General features: G+C 50.3%; 3 protein-coding genes across 3 annotated transcripts; 1 reads left to right on the top strand and 2 right to left on the bottom strand.

The window, feature by feature from the left end:
• Positions 1 to 2,257: 2,257 nt before the first annotated feature.
• Positions 2,258 to 9,306, bottom strand: COCSUDRAFT_38659 (catalase; the record flags this gene model as incomplete). The annotated part of the gene is made up of 14 exons (XM_005642871.1): positions 2,258 to 2,384; positions 2,694 to 2,764; positions 3,284 to 3,388; positions 3,623 to 3,654; positions 4,102 to 4,242; positions 4,494 to 4,614; positions 5,011 to 5,198; positions 5,594 to 5,729; positions 6,606 to 6,737; positions 7,432 to 7,566; positions 7,871 to 7,930; positions 8,176 to 8,244; positions 8,624 to 8,670; positions 9,189 to 9,306. The coding sequence occupies 14 exons, from the start codon at positions 9,304 to 9,306 to the stop codon at positions 2,258 to 2,260; spliced, it is 1,482 nt and encodes a 493-aa protein (XP_005642928.1).
• A 1,464-nt stretch (positions 9,307 to 10,770) lies between these two features.
• On the bottom strand, positions 10,771 to 13,862 carry COCSUDRAFT_20752 (magnesium-protoporphyrin IX methyltransferase; the record flags this gene model as incomplete). Its single annotated transcript, XM_005642870.1, has 5 exons — positions 10,771 to 10,908; positions 11,750 to 11,881; positions 12,497 to 12,643; positions 12,931 to 13,113; positions 13,707 to 13,862. 5 exons carry the CDS (start codon positions 13,860 to 13,862, stop codon positions 10,771 to 10,773), a joined length of 756 nt encoding a protein of 251 aa, XP_005642927.1.
• A 1,266-nt stretch (positions 13,863 to 15,128) lies between these two features.
• Positions 15,129 to 23,270, top strand: COCSUDRAFT_60347 (alcohol oxidase; the record flags this gene model as incomplete). Its single annotated transcript, XM_005642869.1, has 13 exons — positions 15,129 to 15,207; positions 15,656 to 15,816; positions 16,235 to 16,354; positions 16,912 to 17,071; positions 17,494 to 17,642; positions 18,429 to 18,639; positions 19,237 to 19,391; positions 20,006 to 20,189; positions 20,987 to 21,134; positions 21,541 to 21,645; positions 21,977 to 22,103; positions 22,701 to 22,836; positions 23,152 to 23,270. 13 exons carry the CDS (start codon positions 15,129 to 15,131, stop codon positions 23,268 to 23,270), a joined length of 1,854 nt encoding a protein of 617 aa, XP_005642926.1.
• Between the last annotated feature and the right edge of the window lie 1,908 nt (positions 23,271 to 25,178).

Below are 25,178 nucleotides of genomic sequence, written 5' to 3'. Positions count from 1 at the left end.
TGTGCTTCTGCTGTAGTGTGAGGGAGCCTCTGCCTTACAAGATCTCGCAACCTTCTGTTATTTTGCTCCTTTCTTCTTCTACGCACACAATTCCCAAAGAAATTTGAGTCTCTGGCTGTACTAAGGCAGACTTTGCCTGCATCACATCTTGTTCAACAAGTTGGTCATACGCAAACGGCTTTGGCAAAGCGGAGCTGCCCTCAGGATCCTTCATCTGGTGTGATTTACCCAAAGAAATTGAGGATTCTCGGCATCCCTTTGCACAGGCATTGTGCTGCAATACGCAACGTACTCCAGGCCGTTATATGCAGCATCATTCAGAGAGTTACGAATGTGATACTCCCAGGCATCGCTGGGAATCTTGGCGTTCACCTGCAGTAAAGGATCCCAGGAGCTTGGTTCACAGTGATGCACGGAATCAGAAGCTGATTTGGGGACGCTTAAGTCTTCAGTAGCGTTAATATGCACGTTTCTGCACATATAGTTGTTCCTGTTACAGCTATAACGCTCACTCTTCGGAGGTCTCTACATGGTACGCACCGCACTGCTCCAAATGTCGGGCTCTTCCACATTGTCCATCATCGTAGCACCTCTTTGCTTTTCCTGCTTGATTGAGGTCGAGTCGAGAGCTCGAACCTAGCGGACACCTATACGAAGCAGGGCAGGCCACAATCATAAAGACTGAGCGTTATGGTGAATACAGTCAGAGGTCGCTTGCAATCTCACCTTTAAGCGATTGCAAGCTTCGTAATACGTTTGTTGCTAGGTGCAGGTAATATGGCTTTATCACTATATATGCTTGATCAATCGATTTCATGTGAGGCTCATGCAATCACGGACAGTTCCGAATGAGCTTAAAATAAAGAGTCTTTCGTTTAAAATTGCTTCTAAAAACCTGGGAGACTAAATAATGCCACTTTGGACAGGAGAGCAATAATATTCTAACACTGCGCATCGCAAAGGCATGACGGCCTTCAACATCTCAACATCCTGGATTCTTGCCTTTCCCTAGCTGCTCTGTGCCATGTCCTTTACATGGATATCATGACAAAGCATGGCGTTGGTAATTGTATTTGCATGCGCATATTCCTGTGCAGCACACTTGTCTCCCACATCTTCGCAGGTATGCACCGCCTCCAAAAGGTCTCCGAGAGTCATGTCATGAGTCATGTCACATCCCTTTATACGCGCCTCAATATCAAAGCGAGAAACTTCAAGCCTTGAAGGCCCTGCAGGCATGGGCCCCAACATCTAGTGCAGTGTATTTTCCAGCATCATACTAAGAGTGACTCTCATCTCACACGGTACTTATGAATGAACCTCATGCTCCGCATATATTGGACCTTTTCAAACCGCCAGATCAAGTCAATCCAAGACTGCGCAGATGCATTCTATAATCTTGATCGACACTGGGGTAATGATAGAGGCAGTGCATGAACTGTCCCTGCTCAGAATCATCTATGTTGACATCAGACTTTTTACAACACAGAAGGCACACAATGTCTGTACTAGGAAGTCTTGTGGATATTCCAATGCCTGCCAGGACAACGTACAGGCACTGCTCACAGGAACAAAACATATGCACCATGCAGGATTTCTATATGTTGTCATGACGTTTATACCACACCATAGATTTAATCCCTCTGTAACATCTTCATTACCGACGAATCGGCATGCATGCATCTGGCAGGAGGGTGTTCCCTCCTGCAGTGCAGAGCCTGTGCGCACATTGGGCAGTGTAAAAATAACACTCCCAGCATGTGGAAACCGATTCATATCTCATACCCTCCATGAGTGAGCTTCATGCCTTTGAGGCCCCCATCTTGTCAGGGTGGCCGCCCAGCTTGCCTTCCTTGATAGCTTGCAGCGGCTTCTGCCCCGCCAGAGCAGCCTTCAGGGCTGTTGCAAGACCACCATCCACCTGCAGAGCACCAAACCTGTAAAGCCCCGACAATGGAAAGTGATTTCCAGACTGTAATAACATCTTGACAAGAGACAGGCCTCTCAGCTGTGCTGAGACCGATCAACAGTGTTCTGACACACCCAGGATGCCAATACAGCGGATTGTCACCATGCATACTCGAGTCTGCGTACCGGGATGCATTGGAATAAGCCAAGAAACTGACAAATTCTCCTGCCCAGCAGATATGCATACCAAGCTGGTGCCAGAAATATGGTTGTGTGACAAAGCATGCAATGACCCCTACCTTCTGCAATGATGTTGCTACTAGCAACAAACATTTGTGCCTGTAGTCACTCAGTTACAAAGGGAAACAGGCAGAGGGCGTGCCTGCTGCCAGATATCCAGCCAGCGATGCCTAATCTCAGGGGTGCACTTTGGGTCGGCCATCCAGTTGCTCAGGGTGAATATCAGCTGCCCAGACCTGCAATTGCCAATTCAACAGATCAGACGGGGCCAGCCTGGACCTCTTTAACACCAACTTATTTGGCACAGGACGCAAAAATTTTGCCGCCTTGCTGGCGCTCTTGCACACATTGTTCTGCACCAATTGGGATGAGACACCTTCTATTGGAAGGCAGGTGCGCATAAAAAGGCATATATGATTATCCTTTTGAGCCTGTGCATCGAGAGGAGCCCTTGTTCTGCTGAACCATTACTTTGCACACATGCCGCAGGAAAAGCTCAATACAGTCAAGTACAGCATAGATGCCTGCTGTGGATGGGAGCTCACTCGCGCATAGACATCTTCCTGTAGCGGTCACCCGCCTGCTTGAAGTCATTCTGCTTCTCCTCCGGAATGTCCTGCGGTTTAAAAATTGAATTCCATCTCAGCAAACCACTCTCCTGGCCCCGGCTGGCGGGGAGCGGAACAAATACCGAGCACCGTGCCCACGGTTGATTGGGTCTTGCTTGGATCTGGCGAGTCCACAGGGGGTAGGAATTTGGCAGCCTTTACATGCAGCTTGTCTGCAGAAGCACCTTGGCTCCGGCAAGAAAAGTGTGTAATAATAATAATAATAATAATAATAATAATAATAATAATAATAATAATAATAATAATAATAATAATAATAATAATAAACCACTCTTCTCAGGGGTATTTACCGCAGCTTGAGCACACTTGCTGGGCACACTGATTGAGCCCATTCATGTACCGGCGCCAGCTGGCTCGGGCGAAGGTCTCCATGTTGCTCATAAGAACAGACGGGCAAGTGCCTCGGAAACGCTTCCAACAGAGACGTCGCAATTAGTGCTTGGTAGAAGTCACCTCAAAATACACGTATGAGGTTCACTATAGGTGACGTGTAGAGCAGGTAGCACCTGTTTCACTCTCTGACCGTTGATCTCATCTTTGCTGACGGTGTGGGCCTCCTTGCTAGCAGGGCTGGTCTCAACGTCGTCCAACGTGGACGGCCAATAGTTCACCTGCAATTTCATGTGACCACCCGCTTTGAAATTGACTTGGATTTCCTGTCGCTGCGTGCATTTGTAATCGAAAAACTGCGAAAGTCAAAGTGCTTGCTTAAAAGCTTGTGTGCTCTGCTTTGCGTCATGCAAGCTCTGAAGTATCTAACACTGCTGGCAGCAAGAGGACAGCACTGTTTGCAGGGATTGTGGCAACTGAGAAATAATGAGGATGGTGAGATACAGCAACCTCACCTGTCCAGACTTCTCCATGAAGTTCATCGCTCCTGCACAGCCAGGAATTTTCTGCATCAGTGAACACTGCACATAGTACAGTAAAAAAAGAGTCTGGTGTCCTGCTCTTGGATTTTCAACACTTCAGAATGAGGATTTTCTTTCTTGAGGCAGATTAGTGTACATGGCGTCTCCTGACTTGTGTCCTCACCAGGCAAAAGGCAAAAGGCAGAAGCATTGTCTGCAAGGCACTGCAGAAAGTGTACCCTGACCCTTGCGGTTGGAACAAAATAATCAAATAACAAAATGGCACCTATGTTCTGAAACACAGTGCTGCGCCCTTTTAAACAACAACAAACATTTCAAGTTTCTGTGGACATTCTACCATTTTCCAGAACAGGACATTTAAGATCCGTAGCGACCCCTGGAATCAACAGGGGGTTCTGCATCCAAGTTAGATATAGAACCCCCTGGAATCAAATCACCAAGGGTGGCCGCACCGTTCTCATGGGAGTTGTGGAAGGGGCATCGGGGGGCGTTAATGGGAAGCATCTGGTAATTTGTGCCGATGCGGTAGCGCTGAGTGTCTGCATATGACAGCGCTCGCGACTGCAGCACCTTGTCATTGCTCAGGCCGATGCCTGTGCACGAGAAACAGGACCTCAGCTGCCTCCTCCTTTCTGGTTGCTTGTAAGACTTCGGCCCTTATACCAAAGCATAGCTTTGAAGCCACACTGGCTTCCAGCTGAAACAAATTCTAAAAACACACTGCTTGCTGCCTGTGACGCTCTGGGGCAGCTGTTGGCCTTGTAAGGCCTGGACATTCATCCCATGTCTCCCTTCAGATAATGCTCGGCAGAAAGTGTTTGAGAAAGGGTGAGTAGCCTCTCACCTCCGACGGTGACGGATGGGCTGAAGGCGATCTGCTCAGACTCATTGTGGAAGTTGTCAATGTTCCTATTCAGTGTCAGCGTGCCCACTGGCTGCAGTGGGAAGTCCTCCTCGGGCCACACCTGCAGAAAACAAATACTCCATTTGGCACATCATATTTACAGATATGTGCTCTGAATCGATATAGATCTCAATATTGCAGGGGGTGCAGGCGCTGAGCCATCAAGTACTCTTGTGCCTAAAATGGCTTTGGAGCACTGAGTTTTCTGACTACGGGCTGCTACTTCTCAGGCTTTTTCAAACCTACTGAGTAAAGCAGACATGTCAACAGACTATGCCGGACCAAGAGACAGACAGACAGCAATAGGAGTCAACCTGCCAGGGCAGCAGAAAAACTTCAAAAGGCCATGCTTCTGGTGTGGGATCTAAACTCTCATCGAGACACATGCCTAAGAGACAATTTTGTACGAGTGCAGCTGTGACAATTTGTAAGAGAGGGTAGTTTGAGGCTCCGTGACCTTGGTGCAGTCCAGAGGGTCAAAATCGAGGGTGAGCTCATCCTTAGGGTCCAGCGTTTGAATGTAGAAATCATATTTAGGGTAATCCCCGTCTGCGATGGCGTTGTAGAGGTCATGAGTCGCGTGACTGTGTCGCATTTGGAACTCCCCTGTAGACTGCGCCTCGTCATCAGTCATGAACTTTGCGCCTGCATGAATGCAAGTAATATATTACCATCTCAATATCAAACTTCAACCGCCTGCGGGCGATATATCAAATAATCAATCTGGAGCAAGGAAATGAGCAATGATCTTTCCATCTAAACATGAAGATTGACAGAGAGAAGCGGAGCATATGCATAATTCTCAAAAATGCTGTGATTGCCCAGTTCTATCGTCAAAGATAAAACTGCGATATTGTACTTGTGTGAATATAGCGGCAAAAGGATGAGAGCAGAGTACAGCTGGGGTAGCAAAAGCATGGATGCATGTTGAGCAGGGCTGAGCATCCAGCGAACACCACAGAATGCATCTTAGTCCTCAGACTCAGAACTTGACATTCAGAAGCAAGGTCCACTAATGAGCAGGGGGATATGATGCGCACCGAGCTGGGGCCGCCAGTGGAATTTGACGTAGGTGCTCTTCCCCTCAGAATCGACAAGTGTGAATGTGTTGACCCCGTAGCCCTCCATGTGGCGATAGTCCTTGGCAATGCCCTCCATGCCCGCCAGCCAGGTCATCTGCGCAGCAGATAGTTATTATTATTATTATTATATTATTATTATTATTATTATTATTATATTATTATTATTACTATTACTATTACTATTGTTATTATTATTATTATTACTGTTATCACACGCTTTTCCACCGAAGGCAAGGTGCGTCTGCAGACAAGCTGCATGTAAAGGTTGCCGAATTCCTACCCCTTGTTGGACTCGCCAGATCCAAGCAAGACCCAATCAGCAAATGTAAAAAGAAATATGAGCATTGACATTTGAACTAAAACTTCAGTGCCGTAATGTGTGCCAGCAGAGAACCCCCAATTCCTGGTACCACACCCTAGAAGATCCTCTGAGGCTTTTGATAACTCAGATCTGGCCTCTTCGCCTGGTGTAGGAGATGCAGCCTTTACCTGCTGCTCGTTGCATGCGTTCCAGAAATACTTAACATAACCTTTCAACAGACTGCACGAGCCGCGCTCTGACATCTGGCGGACACAGGGTGGATACTAGGCAGTCAAGGAAGCACTACTGGTAATAACAAACAACTTACATTCAAACGTGGGGGATTCTTTTCGGGATTTAGGGGCAACTTTCCTGGCACTGCAAGGGAGCGATGACATACATGATGTGGGCGAACAGGACAACCCAAAGACCAGAAAGGGGTCACATTTGGTTTCTAGTTTTCCAGGGTTTGGAGTTCAGATTCCTCCCCTGGCAAATGATAAAAACAGTTCTCACCGTGTGGGCGGACCGGGGTGGAACGAAAAGAAGTCGAGGAAGCACAAACTTGACATAATTGTAAACAATTAAATTCAAATTGAGTATTTCAGGGATAGGGTTCATTTCTAGGGTTTTCTCACTGACAATAATAGGGGGCGTGGATATATATACCATGTGGGCGGACTCGGGGTGGAAGGAGAGGAAGTCCAAGAATCGCCAGGCCTCCTGTATGTTGTTGGCCGGGTTCGGCCGCAATGCATGCACCAGGTCGGGAAACTTGAAGCCGTCGCGGATGAAGAATACCTGCGAGTCATCATCATGTAATCAACCAGTCAGTGGTGTCGAGGGTTTGGTAAACAGGGTCTTTTGAATCAAGGGCTGCCGCGGATAGAAAACACGTGTGAGTGATGAAACCAAAAGAAGTGAAGCTGCGAGCGCACAGCTGAAAAATGCGGTGGATCCCGACACACAGAGCCTAAACAGACCTCAGATTGTTCGTGTGTTGCTGACAGAGTTTTCTGGCGCCCAGATCACAGCGCTACTAATCAGCATTGACAGCAATTCACCTGGCCTGTAAAAACTATGGTACAGAGACAGACACCCTGAAAATTTGCAACGCCTAGACCTTATACAACTTTTTGGAGTGGTCCGCCTGTGATCAAATTCTTAAGAAGCTCACCGAGATATTGCTGCCGACAAGGGCCCAGCTGCCTGGACTTGTGTGACACTTTGTGGCAGAGCCTGGCTCATGCTGATGTGAGCACCCCTAAACCCTAGCCAGCATGTGGTGACTAAAAGGTGCTTGGCGACTAATGGACTTGACTTCAAAGACAAAAGGAAAGGCTCACCGGGATGCTGTTGCCGACGACGTCCCAGTTGCCCTCGCATGTAAAAGTTTTGTGGCAATGCTTGGTACGTATTTTTCTTGATATCCTCAAGACCCATATTCATATATTGGTAGTTAGATTACAGTTTTGGGGGTGGAAATGCTACTCACAGGGATGTTGTTGCCGACGAGGTCCCAATTGCCCTCCGATGTGTAAAACTTTGTGGCAAAGCCTCGAACATCGCGCAGGCCCTCAGGGCTGTCGCGGCCGTGGGTCACCAGAGAAAATCGAACCGCCGTCTCAGTCTGCGTTTGGCAGAGAAAATGGTGTTGACAACTTGATTTAATGACTCTTTAATGTGATGTTTCTTGGCAAGAATATGACAGCAGTGAATGGCGGCCTAAGAGATTGCCTGCAGATTGATCTGCTGGAGGAAAGTGATTAAACTTGCTCCGTCTCATTCAATTTACATATAAAGCTGGTAACGCCATGTAAATGGAAGGTTGGCCGTCCGCAGTCTGCACATCTGTGTGCAGCTGCTGCACATGCAAAGCAGGGTTGTGGCATGTCATGAATAAATGGCGGTGGAAATGAGAAACTACTCCGCACCTTTGTACCGACGCCATTCAGAAAGGCCGCAGAGGTGAGGTGGCTGATGTCATGAGTCACCTGGAACCCCACAGCGCATGCTTATCATTGGTAATTGGATCCTGGTTTTAGCAGGTATTGCATGCCATGCTTAATTTCCCTTATATAAAATAGCACTGTGAGAGCTGTGATGCAGTCATGCCATCCCTTGAAAATTATCTCTCAAGCCACTGCTACTTCAAGGCTTGCATGCTTTGGTGTTTCATGCTCAGGGAGGTACAGTCATTCAGCAATGAATTTCAAGCCCACTGAATTGTCAAGCCCACCTCAAAATAGCCTTTGGCAGTGATTCCTCGAGCGTGCACAATTCGCTCTGGAGTCTTCTCCCGGTCAAACTGCACCCGAGCAAGACAATTTCTTAGGCAGCAGCTGCACAGCTTTTATAAAATAATTATGACTGCCAAACATCAAACACATGTTCCTAATATTGTCAGCAATGAACCTGCGACATTATTGTTGTTATTATTACACGCCTTTTCCTGCCAAAGGGCAAGGTACATCCTGCAGACAAGCTGCAGTTGAAGGCTGCCACAATCCTACCCCTTGACAGACTTGCCAGATCCAAGCAAGACCCCATCAACCCGTGGGCACGGTGCTCGGTATTTATACCGGCCCCCGCCAGCCGGGGCCTGGTACGAGGATTCTGAATCTTCCTTCATTCCACGCCTGTATACTTGACAGGAGCTCACTTGTTAGTCAGGTGCAGGGACAGACCTGCTGCAGCTTCTCGATCAGATGAAAGTCCTCCAGCAGAATTGGTCCTGCAAACAGCAAAACCAATTTCTAGAATACCATCAACGATGGCCCACTATCTCACCAAAATTGTTACTCCGCCCAATCTAGAGGAGCACTTGAGAAAAGCGGGACATCGTCATTATGGCCTGCCCAAATGTATGTCAAGCTGCAAAAGCAGGGGCTGGGGAGCTCGAAACAACAGCAAAGTCACAGATAGATGAAGATTAGAGACTAGGAGACTCTTCAAGCAAGTGCCTACATGCGGACCACTCTAGTTATCTTTTAGGGGGATCCCCTGGCCCATTCTAAGGCATGTCCCACAATTTCCAGACACACACTTTGATCATGGGGCATCAGCTCAATCAGCGCTGCAGTGATTTGTGGCACCTGCAGCAGCTGACAAAAATCTGGTGTACCAAGAATTGCGTGCACTAAGCAATGGCAATCCTGTCAAATTCTAGACTGATGCATGAAGCCAGCGGTGACAGTGAAACAGCTCCCTGCATTTGTCAAGCCATCAACAGTTTCCTGATTGGGTCTGCACCTCTGGGGCCCACTGTGAGGGAGTGATCGTTGTTGTACACCCGAGTTCCCTGTTCAGTTGTCAGGTAGGGTACGTTGTCTTTGTTGGTAGGTAGCTGCCGTGTGCTCGACCCCTGCATTCAAGACGCCAGAAGCTCAGACGTCTCACAGATGCCACGAAAACTACTCTGCATAAGGTGTCCAACGGTCACGAGCGGAAAAGATGTGGATGAGTAGCCGTCTCACCTGAGATCCATTGCCGTTCGAAGCATTGGTCTGCAAATAGAATAGCGTCAGCATCATGTAGTGCTGTAGATAGGTGCATCTTTGTAGCCCAAAGTACTGATCAGTGTGCTTTCGGACAACTTTGTAACTAGCTGCATTGGCCATTAATTTCGAAAAACGATTACTTACCGACTTCGACATTGCTTGGAATCGCGAAGCTGATCTCTGGGGCCTCTGAGTGAAGGACACCCACCGTGCGGCCATGGCGGATCGCCCAAAACGGATTGATGACATCTGCATCCTGGCAGGCTTCAGGTTCCTAGCTTCTATGCTGGCTACAATTCTCAACTTAGATACGCAGACTTTGCTGTTGCCCGAAGCTCGAATGTCCGTGGCATCTCATTTATCGGACTTTGAATTTTGGGTGAACCCTAGCCAGCGAGGAACCCTACAGGCTTTCCCAAAAATAGCACGAAACGGAGCAACGTCAGCAGGACACTTCATTCATCATCATTGATGGTGCACAGCTGCAATCGGATCCTTGCAAACGCCCAAGCTTATCTATAGGATGACTCCACACAATGCATTACGCAGCGCTGCAGCCAGCTCTTCAACCTTGTCTTCAAGAGCTTGAAGCTCTTAAGAGCACATGGCTTGTGCAATATGTTTGAAGCTGAAATGGGAAAGCGGCGGGTTCCATATTTAGGTCAGGGGCCCCCCAACCGGAAGGTGAGACACACCGTGTGCTTCGTGACGATTCGTGTGATTCCAAAGAGAATCCGGTGCTGGGCAACATCATGCGTTGCAATTGACTGGTATAGTCGATTGAATTTAATTGTAGCTGCATCCCAAAGGCAGGAATGCAAGACGACTGTGGCATCACGCTTGCCTGGCATGATGCTTGCCTGCCCAAAGCATGAACACTGGTATCCCACAGGCACCTGTGAAGGATCGGTCAGGGGCCAATCTCGCTGCCATGCGGCATGGCACAACATTGACTTACGACGATTTCTCTTGTTCCTATAGGTACAAGCCCACATTAGGACCAGCGCTATTTTCATCTCCAGTGCAAGTATTGAGATCTACTTTCCACACAGCAACCGACTACACCTGCTGCCAAGATTCCGAGTGCAAAACGTCTCTCTAATGCGTCAAATAGTGACAACTTTCAGAACTTATAGCTTGTCATTATTTCCAAACGTTCATCGCTGTGTCAGCCTGGGAGTCACTTTTCTTTTCCAGCCGCAATTCAGAATTAGTCCAAGAGGGTCCGCACAGTCAACAAGACAACCTGAAGCCTGCAATGTAATCCTCCTCTTGACTACTCTGCTACTCCCCAACCAAGAAAACAACTGGAAAATCACATACATGGAGCCGGATCAGGACGCGGGCACAGCTTCAAAAAGTTGTGAGAAGTAGAACTTGCTGGCAGTCAGCTCGCGCTTAGTCACCTTGTACCCGGCCTGCTTCAGGGCGGCTTCCACATCATCCTCCTTGTGCAGGTACGCCCTCGTAGCCTGGCCCCAGCAAATAACATAATCCTCAGGCAAGATTAATATCAATATTAGAAGTAGATTGTTGCTGCTGGAGGCAAGGTGCATCTGCAGACAAGCTGCAGGAAAAGGCTGCCACAATTCTACCCCTCGTCAGATCCAAGCAAGACGTATTCAGCCATAGGCAATTGGTGACGACCTCTTTCTGGAGCCAGCTCATTTGTTTGTCGACTAGATGTTGCTTGCATGTTTGCACAACAGAGTGCACTGACAGTGACGGATACTTCTGCAGACCCCACTTTGCTGCGAATGCTCTTTGGCAGGCTATGACTCCTTCGTACACTTGTTTTATGCGTCAAAGTACATGTAATCAAGTTGCAGCAACATAACAAAACAGGATCATGGAAACCAAGAGTCCTTGCATCCACTGACCTGCCCTTTTGTGTCCCTAAGACATCTCTATAAGCCTGCAAAAACACAGCCAGACTTGGCACAGAGCAGTTGGTCCTAGCAGATATTCGCCCTGGCACATGGTCTGATGCTGCGGGCAGGTGTACTGTGATCTGGGCACCGACTGTGCGGACTGTGGGCCATGGGTTCAACATCTGCCCAGCTCTTGCCTTCCAAATAGTCAGAGCCCCCCAGACGGCGCCAGACATGCTTGTACGTGCCTTCAGGATCCGCTACTTGCAGGATGACTTACCTTGGAGCCCTTGGGGAAGAATTCCCCGATGCGCTTGAGGATATCATAGTAGGGAGTGGAGGGTGCAAAAGAAAGGAAGTGATATTTTTTGTTCACAGATTGCCCCACTCAGAGGTCAATCTGGTGCCTCAAGAGTCCACGGGGTAAAGAGGGGAAAGTCACCTTGGAGCCTTTGGGGAAGAACTCGCCGATGCGCTTGAGGATTTCGTAGTAGGGGGTCGAGGGTGCGAATGAAAGAATCAGCCGCTTGTCTGCCAGGCTCGCCAGATGGCCCACCATCTCTGCCATGCGCTCCTATGAAAGAAATTCGAATTTCAATATATGAAGTTCAAATTTTGCATTTCAAGCACAAATGTCACCTAGAAGACCCCACAACGACAATGCAAGACTCCCATTCTTGGCGACACCACATCAGACAAAAATCTCAGCATTTCATCAACATTCCAACTCCCAGACAAGAAATAAATGCAGCAGGTGAGGCTCCTGTGCACAAAGCAGGCTTATACAAAGAAAGGAAATACGATTCTTGAGCCTAGCTCTTGATTCGGGCTATAGTTAAATTCTACATCCTTAGATTCAGATGGTGCTGGCCGCATTGATACTTCTGGACCCTTTAAAGTAGATGACTCTACGTCATGACCTGAACCATAACCATGCGTAGACAATGGCACGAATCTTTGGGCTATTCCAGCCATAGCCGACGGGCTCAAGCTAGCCGTAAAGGAGCCGGTCTTGCCAAGCAGCGCCAAGGAGGTGCTCTTCCTTATAGACCCCTTGCTCACCTTCTTGTTGAGCGAAGTGGCCTGGGTGGTGATACCCTGGCTTGGTACATGCAAGTGCTGTCATCTTGGATATAGTTCTTACGAACATGGATCGACATGTGCTGACTAAAGACAATGAGGGCCTCACCGGGGGGTAGTGTATCAAAACATCGATGCAGCAGACGGTGTGGTAAGTGCCGCTGATGGACTCCAAGTCCTTTGCCTCAAATTTTGGCGCCTCTGCCGCTGTGTTTGACTTCGCCTCCACCTCATACCTCCTGGCAGCCTCATTTGCCTAGAGCACATTACTCAGCAATTACTCACCAGCTTCATGCATGCATTGCATTTTTTTTGGAGGATAATTTCACAGGACCCTGCATCCCAGCTGGGCTCTTCAATTTTTTTGGTCCTCTGGACAACACGAGACCACCTGAGCACCGGGGCCTTCAAAGCAAGCCAAATCAGCGAGAGAAGAGGAAAAAAACGACTTTCAGTCTCCAGCTAGACACTGCTCGGACACGTGAAGTTATGGAGTGTAGTTCAAGAGCTGCTGGGATTGAAAAGGAGGGAACAGCGCCGTACCATGGCCTCTGAGATGTCTGATCCATAGACCTTTGCTCCCTGGAGGGCCAGGGGAATTGATAGGGAACCGGTGCCGCAGCCGGCGTCGCATAGCGTGATCCCCTTGACCCCGCTCCCCTCCGATAACCACCCTAGGACCTTGTCCACAGTCACTGCGTGCCCCTCCCTGATGTCCATTTGCACCTGCAAAAAGGAAACGCCCACACATCTCAGCTCCCTACTTCATCAATTTGCCACCTCATAGGACAACTGCTGCATTATTGTGACTCCGCCCCTCACATGCAAGGCTTCCCCCTTTTCCTCATCATTCTAAAAAACGGGAGCCTTGAAAGAAACCGTGCCATTTGCATTCCTTCCTGCACCCTGCATTCCTTCCTGCACCCTGCATTCCCAAGCCAGCAGGATTAGGCATGGAAAGCTTGCACCTCCTTCCTGCACTGAACCATCTTGGGCACAATTTTACCTTATCTGTTCCAAACTAAGATTAATGATCACATCTGAGATCATTCTTTAAGAAAGGGCAGGTGGGATTGATCACGGAGCTGATCTCATCAGTGGTCCCACCAATCTAGAGATAGGCACCCCCTTGGCTTCCCCATTTATTCTCTACAGATTGCAAAACAAAAGTCTTTCCCAAAGGAGGGTCCCACAGCTTGCTTTTGCTGAATGCCCCTTACTGCATGCCTTCATAAAATTTCTCCTGGTCGTGTTGCACTGTCATCAATTTTGCTGGAATGTGTGTAAATGTCCTGCAGGACCGGTCAAGAGTGGCTCACCGAGCTGATCTCATCGGTGGTGCCGTAGATCTTGTTCCAGCGCTCAAAGCCGACAGTGTTGAAGTAACCCTTCACCGCCTCTTTCTCGTCGCCCCCCGCGGTGGTCGTCTGGGCGGACCTCCTGCGCCAGAACAGGCAATGCTGCCACGTCAGCATGACTACAGCTTATGAGGCTTCTCACTGCTTGTTTGTCCTTCTGGGCTGCTGAATTGCAGAGAATGCTGCTATCGCAGCTGCGGCGTTTACAGTCCCACAGGAGTCTCAGGGAAGTCGCTGTAGTCATTATCTTGTAAATACTGTCACATATATTGGGCTAACAAGAAATTCGCCTCACTCTTTCGTTCTGAGCAGCGGTCTTGCGATTCTCTTGCAAATTGGTCATGCCCGCGGCGCTCTCATGAAAATTACACCGCCAACAGATCAGCACCCAGCATGGAAATGTGACGCACCTCTTCTCTGGGTCTGCCACAAAGAGCGCTGCGCCGATGAGCCCCACTGCTCCAATGGCTGTGAAGGCGCTGGGAGGGATGGCCAGAGCGCCATCAGCAATCTGCACCATGGCATCAACCTCGCCGGCGTCCCAAGTCAAGCTTGTGGAAGCAATAATATTGAGTTGAGAAGTGGATGTGGGCACGCTCTCTGTCAGCATGACTGTGCGCTGAGCGTGGCTCAGGACATGGACATCCCAGCTCTGAGGGCTGTTTGACAGACAAAGCTGGTGAAGAGTTCCAGGCATGCGCGCGCCTGCGAGATGATCTCCGAGGGTGTGCTGGCTGCAACTGTCCTGCTTTTATGCGATCTTCCAGTCCTCCTTGTGGAGAATCTGCCCAACACACACTGCCTTAGACTTGGAATGGAACATTTCAGCTTTATAGTCCAAATCCAGATTGGCCCACGCTGCAATATCATTTGAAGCCTTAAGGAAGACCATCTCGATGAAAAGTTGGTCTTAAAGCGTACTTTGGGGCTGCAAACTGCTTCCTGCTGCTGATTGTCGTCTGCTCCAAGCTAGTGGATCGCCTGCCTAAGCGTCCCAAGCTGCAAATGTGCTGCGAATGAGCCATCACCATTGTGTCGATGATTCTTCTCAATATTAATTTGCCGCTTCTGTTGATGAGGGCCTATTGCAGCACTAGTGTAGCAAGAATTTTCCGAGACTACCTGGATTTTGTCTGTCAGAATTCTTGACTTCTACTCACCTGAACGAGATGTAAAAGTTCAAGAGCTGAAATGCAGGTGGTGCAAATTTAAGAAGGAGCGCAGAAGCCAATCGGGATCCTTATCCTCCATAGGCTTTATCCACCCCTGTCGGAAGGCAGAACCCGAGCAACAAATCTCGGGAATCCCCAATTAGAACACGACCTGCCCGAAATTGCCTCCAAACTCAATTTGGGAGGGTCAGCAGCGAGCAGCTGCCCAGCGATGATGGCGAGCCAATCCGTGTTCCTTGGCACTCGACCAGCCACGCGCTCCCCTCTGCCGATTGGGAGAGCTGGGCATGGTGCGTCCTCGAGGGAGTCAGCTTGTTAGATAGCAGAGCCAGTTTTCTGCGTGGCGACTGTCCTTGTCACACCAGCGCTAGCTGTCAGCAGAGGCTGTCATGCGTTGCTTGAAGGCGCAGCTGGTTTGGGCAGGAGGACATGTCCTCTCAGCTGCAAGAGACTGCTTTGCTCGAGTCTCATTGATACTTGGAGTAGCTCTATGAACATGTGGTGTTGTATGCTCAGTCCTGGACAATCTATTTAATGCCTCTGGCTGTTTGTCAAGCTCCATCACAGTGAATAGAGTGCATGATCCGATGCCATCACCTTCTGTGCCTGTCTCCATCTGCGGCTGACATTTGCTGCAAGCATGTCATGATTTTTCTCGCTGGTGGTGGACTGAAGACGTCTCCATCGCATCTTCTTTTTCCCGCTTTTTAGTGGGCCTGTGGCATCCCATCTTTGCAGGATCAGCAGGAAGGCGAGCACTGCGGGTCAGGGCGATAATCAAAAGCGACAATCCAGCTGCAGATAAGTATGACTTCATCCTGGTCGGCGGCGGCACAGCAGGCTGCGTGCTGGCCAACAGGCTGACAGCAGATGGATCCAAGAAGGTCCTGCTGCTCGAGGTGCGTACACTTGGACTGCAGCTAAGTTGTGCAGCCATTTGAGCGAGAACACAAACAAGTGCCAATCGAATTCAAAAATGAGGCTTTCACCTGCTCAGCATCTGCTGGAAAACTGGCCCTGACACATCTCCCTTATGTGCGGAGCAGCAATGACTTTGCTTCCCATGCAGTTGTTGTGTCAAGTGCTTGTGTGGATGTCTGGTAATTATTTCCGAGCCCATTTGTATGTGGACCGTCTGCAGTCCTGTGACAGATCAGGGCAGCTGCAGAGCATGCAACACACAAGACATAGCAATTACCATTTGAATGACAGATGGATGAATGCTTACATATTCTTGACAGGATGGCAGAGGGTATCCTAATAAAGGATGAGCGCCCGGAGAGTAATGTGGTGACTAACATGTATGTTATTGTTCAGGCGGGAGGCGCCAACAAGGCGCGGGAGGTACGCACACCGGCCGGGCTGCCGCGCCTGTTCAAGAGCGCCCTCGACTGGAACCTCTACTCCTCCCTGCAGCAGGCAGCCAGCGACAGATCGGTGCGCGCCCTGGGGACCTCCTCACATCTGGGAGTCATTCAACGCAAGGAACATCAAATCCAGTGAGTTTTGACGGGTTTAGACAAAGCAGTCCAGGATTTGGTGGGGTGCCATGGATGACTGTGCCCAACTTTGCATCAAATGCCTAGCAAGCTTGGCAGGCAACCTTGCTAGATATCTCCAGCCGATCGGATCCTCCATTCCACAAACGGGACATCGTCAGATGCCCAGCAGTTATAGTCATGCAGCAACAAGTCCGATTGCAGCCTGCCAGCATAACCCATGGGCCACATCTCTCGAGGCGCATCCTGTCAAAGTATACAGGAGAAAGGCTGCAAGGAACAGTACTGGATGGAGACGCCTGTCAACAATATTGGAGGCTGCAGATTGAGGATCTCTGGGCAGGATGATAGCAACATGCAGCAAGGTGTACTGTTACAGGCAAACTTCCTGTGCGGGGAAGAAAATCGGTGGTGCATGATGCTGATTATGTGGCCAAGGAACCCTCCAAACCCGCCTGAATATCTTCCGAAGACCTTGGGATTGTGCCTCTGCAGATCTACCTGGCACGGGGAAAGCTTCTGGGTGGCAGCTCCGCAACTAATGCCACGCTGTACCACCGGGGGACTGCGGCAGACTACGACGCGTGGGGTGTGCCGGGGTGGACCTCCCAGGACGCCCTGCGCTGGTTTATTCAGGCAGAGAACAACTGCAGAGGTGGGTTTGGGGCAAAAATAAAATTTAAATCTACATAGGGTTGGAGTTCAAGATAAAGGGTGCTGGGATAGCGGTGAGGAGAATCTCCCGGGATGCTCCTGCGCTGGTCCATCCAGGCACAAAACATTCGCAGGGGTGGGTGCAACAATCCTTTTTCGGTCAGCTTCCTCAAAGGACAGATCTCCACGGCACTAGCTTTGTTCTTCTTCGGGGTGAACAACTCTTCAGTAGGGGATCTTGAATTCCGCGCCTGATGCCCTGCAGTGCTTGGGCCAGGGGTTGTGTGCCCGGCAGTAGAATCACATACCCTGGAGGGATGCCGACGTTCTTGAACAGCTCCTGTTCCTTCCCACCATTTGCAGCAGGTCAACAGGCATTCGCTGGTGTATGCTTGGGAATGACAGCTGTCGCATGCATGGCAGGGATTGAGGACGGGGTGCATGGGACCGGGGGATTGATGCGCGTGGAGAACCCTCGCTACAACAACCCCCTGCACGAGGTCTTTTTCCAGGCGGCCAAGCAGGCCGGCCTCCCAGAGAACGACAACTTTAACAACTGGGGCAGATCACAGGTGTGATTTCCTTCTGATCACTTCGTCGTCATTATCATCATCACACACTTTTCCTGCCAGAGGCAAGGTGCGTCCTGCAGACAAGCTGCAGTAAAGGCTGCCACATATCCAACCCCTTGATGGACTCGCCAAATCCAAGCAAGATTGAAACAACTGTGGCCACATGCATGGTGCTCAATATTTAGGTTCAATATTTAGGTCAATAATAGCAAGGATCAAGTATTCAATATATGTTAAGAGATCTGTTGGGAGCCACCTAATGTCTCCGGATGCACTCATGACTCCATGTGCTGGACCCCTATCTGAGGTTTTGCGCATTTTCTGAGTGTGGGCGTTGCACATTTAATCTAGTCTTGTTGCAATTTGTATCTATGAAGCTGACTGCAGATTACTCAGATGCACTGAGTGTAGCAAAATCTACCACAAGCATGCTCGCAAACAATCTGAATGTAAGGTAGGACGCAAGATATACAGGGCAGTGCGAGCGCCAAGAAGGGAGGAAGGGCTACTTCGCGTTTGAAAATAATTTAGTCCAAAAAGCTGAAGAAATTAGTACCGCGAATGCTTCGCCTTGCAAGGGCCTCACAGGGAGCTTCACACGCAAGCATAAAAGCCGTCTTTGAGGACACACAATTTATGCGAGAAAGATGATGATTGCAGGCGGGGTATGGGGTTGTAGTTGTTAGAGGGGAAAGAAGAGGGTGAGATGAAGGGTCAGGCGAGGTCTCGGGAATTTACTGTGAGCGCAAGACATCAGGGAACTAATCAGGGGTCTTGATGCGTCAGGCGGGGTACGGGGAGTTCCAGGTGACTCACAGCAAGGGTGAGCGCGCCGACTGCTTCCGGATGTACCTGGAGCCAGTCATGGGGCGTTCCAACCTCACAGTGCTCACCGGAGCCAAAACGCTCAAAATCGAAACTGAAAAGTCCGGCGGCGCCACGGTCTCGCGCGGCGTCACCTTCCAGGTCAACGGCCAGGACGGCAGCAAGCACTCAGGTGCGAGGAGATGAAGAAAGAAGAGCACTGAGTCGTTGTGCTTTGAGCTGTAGAACATAGCAGCAGAGCATGAGCCTTTCACGTATGGCAGACATCTCCTGCGCTTCAGGAGTGTGTGTTCTATTTTTCCTAAGTTCTCCTGTCCCTCTGGCACTGGGAAGCTGGGAAGTTTGGTTTTCAGAATATGGTTTCTATGACACCTGCAGCGTAGCTGAGGCGAGGTCACGCTGCAATTCGTCAGTTCACGCGAATAATTTACTTTGTTCATGTGTCAAGCCAGGAGGCATGCATCGCTGAAAATATCAATAATTTCCTGAAGAGCTGGTGTAACTTCTGTCGGTGGTTGGGGCCCAGTTGGGGCCATCCCCTTATTCACGGCTTTCCTGACATCGAGCCAGCAAGCATGCATCCCTCGAATAAGATGCTTTTTTTTTTTTTAACTTCCTGCAGCTGAGCTGGCTGCTGGGCAGCAAGGTGGCACTGCAATTCAGCAGTGCATGCAATCACCTTGTTCATGTATCAATCCAGCAAGCACTGAACGCTTGAAACTCCAAATTACATTTGCAAATTATCGAAAGGGTGATTTGAATGCTGCAGCTGAGCTGGCGGCTGGCGGCGAGGTGGTGCTGTGCGCGGGGTCAATCCACTCGCCCCAGATCCTGCAGCTCTCCGGCATCGGCCCCCAGGCGGAGCTGCGCTCCAAGGACATCCCTGTCGTCGCAGACCTGCCCGGCGTCGGCCAGAATATGCAGGTGAGACCAGATTCTCTTTTTTCTGCCCCTAAACCCTTCAAACCCCTAATTTTCCCCCAAGAGCTGGAAGCAGAGAAACTTGGCGCTGTGAAGGCAAGGTGCTTACAGCAATCTGCCGGGCATGGGCCAGAACATGCAGGTGACCTGCTTGTCCTGCTGATGGCCATGATGTATGTGACAACCTGAAAGTGCTGTGAAGCACTTGGACAACATTACCAGTGCTGATGATGCATATGGCATACGGCAGTATCAGACGCTAAGAGTCAATCACTAGCAGTGCAAAACGATGGCCAGTCTGCACTTGAAAGCCATTCTCCCCGACTGTGTTATGTGGTGTTCAGGGTTTCGACCCCTTATTATGATGAGGCCCCCTTCATAGAGTATTGAGAGACCCCTCTGATGCGGGGACACCTTGCCTGCTTGTTGCATTCTTCCTCAACCCCTTTCAACTCTTCAACAATTCCCCAGACCCTGTTTTCTTATACATACCACCCGGGCATGCCTCTCAGCAAACTGACCGAAGGACAGCAGGTCCCTGTGTTTGCATCCCTGCTTCGGGCCCCAAACCTTGTTCTGTATTAAGTAACAAGCAACAAACCTGTCTCCCGATGCAGGACCACCCGGCGTGCCTGTCAGCCTTCTACCTCAAAGAGAGCGCGGGTCCCATCAGTGTGACTGATGAGTTGCTGCACACCAATGGCCGAATCCGCGCGCGCGCAATCCTAAAGTACCTGCTCTTCAAAAAGGGGCCCCTCGCCACCACAGGATGCGACCACGGCGCCTTTGTGAAGACTGCAGGTGCGCCTTGAATTACGCATGGAGGCATTGGCCATGGCTCATTTAGGCCAGATGTGAGCTGGTGCTGCATGCTCAGCTGCCCGCAAGCTGCCAAGCTACGCTGATGTTCACTCTCCTGTTGTCAGTCAGGCTCAGCCTGCACCTGCTCATGCCTTGGTCCGACAATCCTGCGCATGGCTGGCACCTTATGTATGTGACAGTGGGGACTGCCCAGCTGAGGGCATTGAGCCGTGCGGCGAGCCAGCTACTTAGGAGTCTTAGGAACCCTTGAAATGTCTCGATGCAGGTATCATGAACATGTATTTCTCTGGTCGTTAGTATCCAGACGACCTTAGATGGGGCACCCTAATACAGCATGCATAGCATGGATGCATGATGGCAAGCCTGGCTCGGTAACATGAATGCGAGAGGACTTGTCTGTTGCATGCACAGATCCACAGCAAGCCAGCCATGAGTCTCAGTACACGCTTGCGCCGTGCCACTGTGAAGATACATATAGTGAGTCTGCATTATGTGCAAATTCAGTAGAGCTTGGACTGACTGGTTAACATGACAAGACAGCTGAGTTGGCAGGAATCAGGCAGCTTGCTGACCTCAGCGTGGCCAGGTCAGCGCCCCTCCTTGTCAGTCAGGAAGCCGATGGCCAGTTTTGGTGCGTCCCAGGGGTCGTCGCTGCGAAGACCCACCGACCCGCGGCTCCTGCGCAGCATTGCACAATCTTATTCAACTTTCCCTCTCTCATTGTCAGCGGATTTTAGGGCAGAAAATTAAGGAGAGCTGTCTGTGTTACTGTGCAGGTCAGAGTGAGCCGGACCTGCAGATCCGCTTTGTGCCGGGTCTGGCGCTTGACCCTGACGGCATCGGATCCTACACGGCCTTTGGCAAGATGAAGGACCAGAAGTGGCCCTCCGGAATCACCTTCCAGCTGCTCGGAGTGCGGCCCAAGTGAGCCTTTCTCACTTCTCTCACACTTACGTGTGTACACTATAAAAACGTGGAATCCCTTAAAGCAACCCTTGCCGCCCGTATAAGATCCCATTGTGTCTTGCGCATGTGATATCACACCGCCAGGCTCTCTGTCAGTGCGCGCCAGTGGAGCTGTCAGATCCTCATTGTGCTGCTCTAGAAGGATTAAATTTCGGAGGCTGATCCGTTGCAGACGCCTGATCAAGCTAGCTGCAATCAGGCTGGATGCCAGAACTTGCAAGAGCTGCTCAATGTTTGTAAAATGGGATCTCTAAACATCTAAATTGGCAGGCTGATGGCCTGCTCTCCTCAAATTTGTGCCCCAAAACCCGCTGATTTTGGGGAATGTAGTGAATGTTGAATTAGATTGTGCAATGCTGCGCAGGAGCCGCGGGTCGGTGGGTCTTCGCAGCGACGACCCCTGGGACGCGCCAAAACTGGACATCGGCTTCCTGACTGACAAGGAGGGCGCTGACCTGGCCACGCTGAGGTCAGCAAGCTGCCTATCCCCTGTCAACTCAGCCGTCTTGTCATGTTTATTAGTCAGCCCAAGCTCTACTGGTTTTGCACATAATGCAGAGCGCACAGTAGCATGCCATGCAGCGTTTGCATGCGTGCTTGCATGCAAAGCCTGCAGCAAAGGCTACTGTTCTTAGATAGCTGAATTTGAATGCCTTCTGAAAGCATGCGCAGCGCAACTGAACACCTGGTTCTTCGCCTAGATCATGTCCCACTGTGCCAGACCGCAAATTCAGAAAGCAACTAAGAAATGCAGCCTAGTAACTAACGGGTTACTTATCGTGACTCATCATCGCCTGCAGGAGCGGCATCAAGCTCTCGCGCGAGATCGCAGCGGAGCCGGCATTCGGAGCATATGTAGGCAACGAACTTCACCCGGGCGCAGCCGCCTCGTCCGATTCTGCGATCGACTCATTCATCCGTGACACGGTGCTGATTTTATACTTCTGATCACTTTTGCATGCACAGATAGACTGCTAGGTATTTGGGCGGCAAAAAAGGGCGATCTGTCCGGGATGCATGTGCTGGGCATTCAGCATGTCAGGAGGGAAGATGCATGGCATTTGTAGAGGAGTACTTGCATGCAATGTGTGCAAGCAAAAGGTGGCTTTTCTGAAGAGCGCAATTGTATCTGAGATACAGCAAATGCTGGCTGGCTGGCAGGCGTGCACCAATGCAGTGCTTATTGTACAGGCAGGCCTTGATCTCCTATTACAGTGTACTTATTATTATTATTATTACACGCTTAGGTGCGTCCTGCAGACAAGCTGCAGTTGAAGGCTGCCACAATCCTACCCCTTGTTGGACTCGCCAGATCCAAGCAAGACCCAATCAACCGTGGGCACGGTGCTCAGTATTATATCGCCCCCCGCCAGTAGGGGCCATTACAGTGTAGTACTCCACGAAAAAGTGGCTGCAGACGTCCCGCGTGTGAATGCCCTTTTCTGCCTTTTCCGTCTGCCGCTTTTTTTATTAAATGACAATGACAACATTATGACTAAATTTTATTTTTGTGCATTTTCGCAGGTGCACTCGGGCAATGCCAACGTGGGCACATGCTCGATGGGGGTGAATGGGAACGCCGTCGTGGACCCGTCACTCAGAGTGTTCGGCATCCGCGGCCTGCGAGTGGCCGACGCATCAGTCATCCCCGTCATCCCAGGTCAGTACTCACTCTCCTGTGATACTGTAATGGGTGCTTATTTTCGCTGGCACTGCTGGGTCTTGACCCCAGGCTGAAGGTCTGGGCTGGACCTTCTGAATAATGTTGCTACAAGGGTCTGCAATGAAGTTATAGCTTGGGGCTTGAAAGAATTAGGCGAGATAAAGCAGGCCTGTTGCTTGCAAGCATGACACTGACGGGCACTCCAAAGTCGGCCTCTCGCCGTCAGCAGCACATAGCAATTCTATAGCAAGTGTTCCCTGCCGTACCTCGGATGTCCGCAGCAGCTAACATGGGATTTTGTTTTTCCTGTAGGAGGCCAGACCGGCGCTGCAACGGTGATGGTGGCAGAGAGGGCCGCGGAGATTCTCCTCGGCTCGAACCAGAAGCAGCCGGCCGCCGCCGTCCCCGCCGCGCAGCCGGCCCTGGCTTGAGTGAACGGCTCATGACGTGCGCGCTGCGGGGCCTATTCTGGCACCGGCATGTGGCAACACCGCATCTCGGACATGCCTCTGCCCTAATCTGGCGCTGGCGTGAGGCAATGCCGTGCGAGGAATGCGATGCGGGCCTATTTTGGTGCTGGTTTGAGGCTGCGCCGGTTTCCCAGCTGCCCGGCCAGGCAGTCGTCTGCTGCCCACGGCCTGCCCGGCACAGGGGCAAGGGATTGCTGCTGCAGACCGGGGCGCCAGGTGCCATGGATGCTTAGTCAAAAAGGGTTGCCTCTACCTGGCAGATACACCTTGCCATGCTTGTGCGGGAGTGACTGCAAATATCAATAAACAGACACAATCTGACAATGGTCCTGGTACTGGTGGAGAACGAGCTGGAGGCGGCTACGTAGATATGGAGGTGGCAAGGGGTTCATCTTGGTAAGGGTGGAAGGAGAAAAGATTGGTGGCCTTGTGGGAGGTCATGGAGAGGCCACCTGGCACATTGCTGCAGCAGCATTCGCTGTACACGGCGCACAGTGTGCTTGCCAGAGCGCATGACTTGTTGGGTGGCCTCAGGAGATGTAGGCATTAGTACAGCTGTGACAGAACAGGGAAGAAGAGGGAGGTTGAGGGCTGTGAGTGAGGGATGTGCCAATGGCCCCATACAGCAGAACTGCAGCCTTATCATTTCGTGAGTTGGACACGTGTGTGGCTAGCGAGAGTATTCTGATGAAGGACACAGTGCATGATTGGACGAGAATAAAAGGGCGGCAATAAGACCAAATCGTGGCTTTCAGTTGACATGACTAGTCTTTGGGTCAGGCTGCTCACTGGTCACTCCACAAAATCAGAGTTGAGGCTCCTTACTGGTCACACTACGATGTCTTATTGGATGCTGAATAACAAGTTTTATGGTGGTGGGTGCTTAGCTCTTTGCTTGCTGCAGTGAGCTCTTTGGCCCTGTGCTGGAGATTCTCCTGTTGAAATATTCGTGAATCAGATAGAGGATAGTCAGAAATGAGCATTTCTGCATGAGTAGTACTGAAAGATGCACCCAGAAGGGGTGGGCAGACCAGAAATGTATATTTGCTCCTTTGGAAGTATCGCTAGAGCTGTTGTCAACGATTGAATCTAGGTTCAATGCGATAGATCTATCGCAAGTTGTCTTGCTCGATAGTGCCTGAGAGTCTCCAATTCCAGAGATTGCTTTGTTTGATTTTGCATCATGCCGTAGCAGTCTGAGATGAACCTCAATTTTGAGAGCGAGACAGTCACCCAAACTCAGTAAGATACTTGCGAGCAGAATCGGGAACAAATCTTTCCACTGGCAAAACTTGCGCATGAAAATGCATATCGTTGAATCATTGCTAATCATTTCTTCTTAGTGACCCACTGAGGCCTGCATTTTGTGCATGCCCAAGTGCAAATCTTGTGGACACACAATGGAGCATTGACATCACTGAGGACTCCTAGTAAAGTCTTGGCCAGATTCCCATGGGATACTTGCACGATCGCGATTGGTGCTACAGCTGCTTGGAGGGCAACTGGTTCTCCCAGATTCTAAGCTTGAATAGAGTTGGAAGACCGTGCTCTGTGACAGGAGGCTTCTTTGCTACAAAACGCGTAATATGTACAACATTGGAGGATCAAGAGTCCGCACTACTGCACCAGAATTGTGAAGGTGTACTTGCCAAAACCAACTCTGGAAAACACATGCTGCCCGCCAGCAGCCCCTCCGTGAGTAGAGGCGCGTACAGAGTGCGAGTATTACACATTCAGGAGAGCTGCATGCCAGGCAATGCCTAGCTAGCTAAATAAGCAAGGGCTTTCTAGATCCGATCAGAATCTGACTCACATACTGCAGCTCTCGTGCAGGGTGAAGTCGCGCAGGAATGCCGCAGCGCCAGGCGT

Source organism: Coccomyxa subellipsoidea, assembly GCF_000258705.1.
Source record: "Coccomyxa subellipsoidea C-169, whole genome shotgun sequence".
NCBI lineage: Eukaryota > Viridiplantae > Chlorophyta > Trebouxiophyceae > Coccomyxaceae > Coccomyxa > Coccomyxa subellipsoidea.
This window is presented reverse-complemented; position numbering and strand designations above follow the sequence as displayed.